Raw genomic sequence first — 7,042 nt, 5'->3', positions numbered from 1 at the left:
AGAAAGAATAAAATGAAACTCTCTTGTAGGCCCGGCATGGCCAGGTGGTTAGGGCGCTTGACTCGCAATCTGTGGGTCGCGGGTTCGGATCCCTATCCCACCAAAAAATGCTCGCCCTTTCAGCCGTGGGGCGTTATAATGTGACGTTCAATCCCACTATTCGTTGATAAAAGAGAAGCCCAAGAGTTGGCGGTGGGTGGTGATGACTAGCTGCCTTTCCTCTAGTCTTACACTGCTAAATTAGGGACGGCTAGCGCAGATAGCCCTCGTGTAGCTTTGCGCGAAATTCAAAACAAACAAACAAAACCTCTCTTGTGGATCCTATCAACAATGGATTTCCCCTTGTGTTATCGTAGACTTAACCTAATTACTTCAACACATCTGCTTGATTTTTTCTCTAGACATACAAGAAGAAACTGGACCGAAACTGACCACAGGTAAAAAGGAATACAGAGTAGGAGACATTGTTGAGGTCAACTGCAGCTCCCCTAGAGACAAAGAGTCAGTCCATCTGGCATGGTTCGTTAACGACCAAGAAGTCAAGGTTTGATCAAAGATTCCAAAATTACTTTTTTGTAATTGGGATGTATGAATACTTGAGTGATTATAACTTTTAATTTTGGAGTTCGATCCCTGCGGTAGGAAAGTACGATGAAAGATTCGACAGCTTTGCCTTTGTAACTGTGATATTTTTACATTCAAATTGCAGCTTGGTGGCTTAACGGTAAGCTTGAGTGATTATAACTTTAAAATTCGGGGCAAGATCCCTGCGGTAACAAGGTATGGTGAAAGATTAGACAACTTTTCCTTTGTCACTGTGGTATCTGTATATTCAAATTATTCTCGCTGGTGGCTCCGCGGTAGGCTTTAGGGCTTAGAACGCTAAAATTAGGGGCTCGACATCTGTTATGTCCAAAGCACAAATAGCCCATTGTGCAGTTTTAGGCTTAACAACAAAGAAATATTCAAATAATATGAAAGAAGGTTAATCGCCGTCCAATTATATTTAAAATTTAAAATAGCATACAACAACTAATGTAAAATAATCAGTATGCAGTCTGTACTAAACAAATAACAGTGAGAAGGTTAATGCAACAAATAAATATGAAAACATTTCGCACATATAAAATTCTTTATTTTTTTCCCTAAAATTCTGTTTTTAAGCAGTAATTAATTTCACAATTATATTTTCTTCGCTGTCTATTAACGTGCACTATTATGCTTAATATTACAGATGTTTTAGAAAATATATATCTTTTCTCGAAAGTGGTAGATTAAAAAATTTAATAGAACGAAGTAAACTTATTTCTGTAGCTTGTTTTTATAATTTTAAAAATATATGATTTTGGTAAGAAAAAGAGGGCCCTCTAAATTCTGGAAAAATGTTGAACGTACGTTTTTAATAATAATATTCTATTGTTGTAGAAGCCCTGTTTGGCTAATAGAATATTATTAAAACATAAAGCCGTCGGTAGTTGGGCCCGGCATGGCCAGGTGGTTAGGGCACTCGACTCGCAATCTGAGGGTCGCGGGTTCGAATCCCCGTCACACCAAACATGCTCGCCCTTTCAGCCGTGGGGGCGTTATAATGTGACGGTCAATCCCACTATTCGTTGGTAAAAGAGTAGCCCAAGAGTTGTCGGTGGGTGGTGATGACTAGCTGCCTTCCCTCTAGTCTTACACTGCTAAATTAGGGACGGCGAGCGCAGATAGCCCTCGTGTAGCTTTGCGCGAAAATTCAAAACAAACAAACCGTCGGTAGTTGGAAAGCTCCAGTGTGATGAATTTAAGAAAAAAAAAGCAGCCGAAATAATGAATATTGTGTGTTCATTATCATCTGACATCTTAATTTACTAGTAATTTCAACTTAATCTCCTGTTACACCTTCAATTATTATTTTTTATTTCTTTTCTCTATGATACTATATTTTCCTGTGTATAATATCCTGGTTTTTAAATTAGTTTTATTTTGTGTCTTTGTTTCGTGATACAGTTTATTACGTAAAATTAAGTATTACACTCATCTGGTCCAGGCAATCTTATCTTTGTTTTATATACAGTCATCTGGTCCAGGCAATCATATCTTTGTTTTATATACAGTCATCTGGTCCAGGTAATCATATCTTTGTTTTATATACAGTCATCTGGTCCAGGCAATAATATCTTTGTTTTATATACAGTCATCTGGTCCAGGCAATCTTATCTTTGTTTTATATACAGTCATCTGGTCCAGGCAATCATATCTTTGTTTTATATACAGTCATCTGGTCCAGGCAATCATATCTTTGTTTTATATACAGTAATCTGGTCCAGGCAATCTTATCTTTGTTTTATATACAGTTTTTAGATGATGCGAAAAATATATGTCTGATGAAATTACGCAGTTCTTCAAATTGGTAATTTTAACAGTCGGATAAAATAATACAAGTATTTTTGATTGAAATATAACGATAATAACGAATTTATTTTTTACAAACACAAAAAGTGAAACTGTAGATGAATTACAGATGGAAGTGTCTCCTCACATTGGGAATACTAAATTTATTTTTCAGGCTGATCATCTCTACGTCATTAACTATTCACCAGTAATTTATAAAGACGATGCTGTGTCGTCTCTGATTGGGCTAAAGTTCCGCTTGACCCACAATCAGTTGCTTTCAGAAGGCTTGAGGATAAAATGTACCGCTAGCAAATCTACTGTTCTGGATACTAGGAGCCACAATATAGTAGTCGGCGGAGTCCAACGTAGTTCAGGTTTCCATGTGTTAGCAAGCAGCGGGAAAGGTGAAGCACGTGGTTTTGTATTTAAATAGATCTCTCTCAATAAGAACTGCTTAAAATATACTCAAGAAGACTAAATTCTCAAAACTTCTTTTTTGTTGACTATTGTTTGTCGAACCGGAATTTCTTCCTTACAGTAAACAGGGTAACGACTTTTCAACAATGTGTTTTAGTAGCATTGTTAATGTCACTGATATTCACACTCAACATTATGTTATTTATATGACTAAATTCAACTGTCACCGAAGAAGCGTGCATTGTTCACTTAATGTCTAAATGACAGATTCTTTAGTGACTTCTAATTGTTGTTAAGTTAATGACGATACGAGCTAATGATACTCTGAAAGGCCACTAGGCGCTCAGAAATCCAAATCCAATCGATATCGTGATTTTTATCAAACTACACAGTTTTCTGCTACTACCCCTTTTAGAATTGTTCTGTTTTTTACCCCTTTACTTCCATTATTTCTAAAACAAAAACTATATGATCTATAATTCTGGTTGTCGTATCCGCTTTAAACTTTCTATGGTTAATCAATAACTAAGAAACCAGTTTACCCCTCACCCTAAAATTTACCATATTGAAAAAATGTATAGACGGAAAAACGATAAAATTATCACGACAAATGACACGAGAATTCCATGACCTTTTGATATAAAATTCGACGTATTCATCATACTTGCTCAATTGAAGCATTCCAAGTATTTTAATTTGCAACGAATCCGCTAACTGGTCATAAATCTATATAAAGGCTTATATTGTACGGTTCGTATGGGTTAGGGCTAATTAGTGAGTTGGGCTAGCAAAGTGAAGATTGGTAAATTATACACTATTCTAAACGAATAGACCTAAAATACGAGATAAAAATCACGTTAACTGCACATGTTTTTCCACATTCCTCTTAATTCGCTAATTTGAAATTTAAACGTGTAAAAATTACATTGTAGAACTATTTTTTTCTCCCACTAGCAAGAAGCCTTTTGTTCAATACCAGAACTCATCTGTTAGGCTGGACAAAATAATCTCTGAAACTCTATTAACATATGTAGCGTAATATTTTAAGTTTTTGTTTCAACGACGAAATCGTGCGAAGCATTATAATCCAATAGGCTACTTTGACAGTGACTTGTGGAAGACGACAGATAGATCTGAAATTCTGTTTTTACGTGACCTTTTTACAGGAACTTTTAAAGTATTATAATTCAGATATTCTTTTGTCTTTCATGTCCATCCCAACTGATGAGTTCTGGAAGTGAACGAAAGACCTCTTGAGCTATGACTTATGGGAGACGACAGATAGATCTGAAATGCTTTTTATTTTTACATTACTCTGATTTTATATCCTAAATGAACAAAGTAAGGGAAACGTAGGGAGGGCATCTGCAATTTACGTGTCTTTTTATCCTAGATTTTATGCCTTGTTTGTTATGCTTCGCCAACTTTCGGCATTTAAACAATAATATCAACAATATTCTCTCTACATATATGTAGAACTTTTGTCACAAGTTGATATAACTCCTGTTCTTAAAATTTGATGAAAGTATGCTACCAAAATTGCCCCCAGTGGCACAGCGGTATGTTTACGGACTTACAACGCTAAAATCCGGGTTTCGATACCCGTGGTGGGCAGAGCACAGATAGCCCATTGTGTAGCTTTGTGCTTAATAACAAACAAACCAAAGCTACCAAGTTTTATATTTTATTTGTAACCTTATAAACTGAAAGAATACGTATGTTGAATACGTGTTTAAGCCGAAACATTTTATACGGAAAAGTCTTAAGACCATTGAACATCGGTCAAACCCTAAAACTTAAAAGAGAGAGAGAGAATAGGACTAGATATTAGAAATACCTGGACTGGATATTTTGTGTTTGACTGACAACTGGAGCGCTACAAGCATGAGTACAATATTAGAGATTTGATCTGATCAAAATTTTTGTATCTTATTAAATTTGGTATGGTAGCTTAACTTGAAAAGATTGTGATTAATAAATCTGAGAATGATCACTAGGGCAGCTATACAGATCGCAATTTAAAAGTAAAAATTGGTTGAGCTTACATATAAGCGAGTCAATGAATTCTGTAATATATTTTTAATGAAAATCACTCCACGTTTTGGAATTTCAAATTTAATATGCCGCATTACACTCTATAAAAAATTATAAGTGTAAGTATAACTATGAAAACCAAAACTACTCTTCAAACAAATGGTGGTCAAATTTCTTGGCCATCAACTAAGTCTAAAAATATAAATGTTTTAAACAATATACCGTAAGTGTAAATACGCCCATGAGTAAGATTTAATGTGTTTTTATAGACCCGTGAAAAAAAAATTGCAACAACAAAAAAAACTGCTTTCGACAACAGAGCAGTGCCATAAATCAAATAGTCATAATTTTGGTCAGACAGACCTCTCTGAGACTGGTTGATATTATTTTTGGAAATATATCATATCTGTGCGTTTTCAGAGATAGAACCTATTTAAGACCAAAAGGTTCAATTTTTCACTAACAATCCGATATTTCTAAAGATTTTATTCCGTATTGGTAGATATATAAAAATATGTTTTTCCTACTCAAAAATGTGATAAACTAATACACTAAAAATTGGTTTTTGTTGTTAGATGGCGCTAAAGACAAAGATACAAAAGCAACCTTTTAGGACTTCGAGCACATATTTGTAAACATTGAAATACGAACACCAGTATGTGTAAATTAAGAATGTGTCGACTATTTGTTGATCTCGGAGATGACAATATTTTAAGAGTCTTAGCTCAAGATTAGTTGGGTCAACACACACACACACACAAATATATGGTTAATTCATTTATAAGTAGGTGGAAACCGAAAAGACTATTATTGAAATGACACGTTTTAAATATCAAATGGCGACACAAGTCGGAAGCATCAAATGACATGGACGGACAGTTTTTCAGTTATTATGAGTTTAGTTCAGTGAATTTCAAAATTAATGTTGAATTATTCAAACTTATTTCCCTGATATTCTCATACTGAACTTTTATAGAACACTATGTGTGAGAACCACTGACTTAAAATCTACGTATTTGTTTAAATATTTTTTAATCACAAGTAAAAAAAAAAACTATTTATTTCTCAAATTTTTGACCACTCTCTACGTAATATTGACTTTTCAGAGTCCAGTACTAGAAGTTTCCGGAATCTGGTATTTTGGAGCTGGTTATTCCATCTAATCTTTCTCCGGCTGACAGGTACGATCCGACACTAGCTACTTCTTGAGTGGGAATTTAAAGAAGACCTTAAACCTTAATGGAGCTACCACAATAAACACAGCAATTGAAAAAAATAAAAATGCCGAGAACTAATCGCATCGTTCTTTCTTGTTCTTCGATTTCAAAAGTTCCACCAGTCAACTCCTTATTTAAGGAAACTTCCAACACACCAGAGCTTTTCCATCACGTGAACATCAATGAGGATTATGATTGGTTGCGAAGGGCACGAGCTGTGATATGTGTTGAAAAACACTAGGATGTGACGACACAATCGCTGATGATCCGAGTTCGAATCTTAGAGACAAGTGTTGTTTTTTTTGTGACCTGTCATAATTTATAACAGTCAACTATATAAAAATTCCGTGTATGTTTGTTTGATAATGCTATCCATACTTAACATGCTTTCTATCTAGATACTTTTAATGTCAGATAAAAAATTTACCAGTATTATTTACTTAATATATATAAATTGTAATATATATATATATATATAAGTTATATAAATAATACTGCACGTAGAGGTGTTTCATTAAATATTCTGTGTTAGATTTTGTGTCAATAATATATTTTACATTACCTTCGATTATAAAGTTGTTGCTATAGCACATGTTCGTTATATCCAAAGAAAGACGTCATTTATAAATATACAGGGTGGCTCAAAATTATCTTACCTGTTTTAAGATTTAATAATTAGCTAACTAAGGAAATACAACGAAGCACTTTTCAACATCTTGTAGCCCAACTCAATCAAACAGGTTTTACTGGCATGTCACTAGATTTCTACGCGTGCACCATTAGTTGCTCTCAGCCCGTCTAACCGATATTTGATTTCAGTCCGCGTCTGCTGCAACATGTCTATAGTTGCAGTGGTGAAGGCATCTGTTATCCTGGTTTGCCCAGCATGGCCAGGTGGATAAGGCGCTCGACTCGCAATCTGAGGGTCGCGGGTTCGAATCCCCGCCACACCAAACATGCTCGCCCTTTCAGCCGTGGGGGCGTTATAATGTGAC

At 35.0% G+C, this 7,042-nt stretch overlaps 1 protein-coding gene across 1 annotated transcript in view; it reads left to right on the top strand.

Annotated features, from left to right (window-relative positions):
* LOC111088460 overlaps window positions 1-6,464 on the top strand; it is a 16,520-nt gene extending 10,056 nt beyond the window's left edge. The window contains exons 2-4 of the mRNA XM_022398659.1: window positions 402-544; window positions 2,552-2,783; window positions 5,937-6,464. Coding sequence (XP_022254367.1) covers window positions 402-544; window positions 2,552-2,783; window positions 5,937-6,028 — 467 coding nt within the window. The 3' untranslated portion in view covers window positions 6,029-6,464. The remainder of the gene's footprint in view (window positions 1-401; window positions 545-2,551; window positions 2,784-5,936) is intronic.
* Window positions 6,465-7,042: the final 578 nt, after the last annotated feature.

This window comes from Limulus polyphemus, unplaced genomic scaffold (genome assembly GCF_000517525.1).
Source record: "Limulus polyphemus unplaced genomic scaffold, Limulus_polyphemus-2.1.2 Scaffold3817, whole genome shotgun sequence".
In the NCBI taxonomy this organism is placed as follows: Eukaryota; Metazoa; Arthropoda; class Merostomata; order Xiphosura; family Limulidae; genus Limulus; species Limulus polyphemus.
This window is presented reverse-complemented; position numbering and strand designations above follow the sequence as displayed.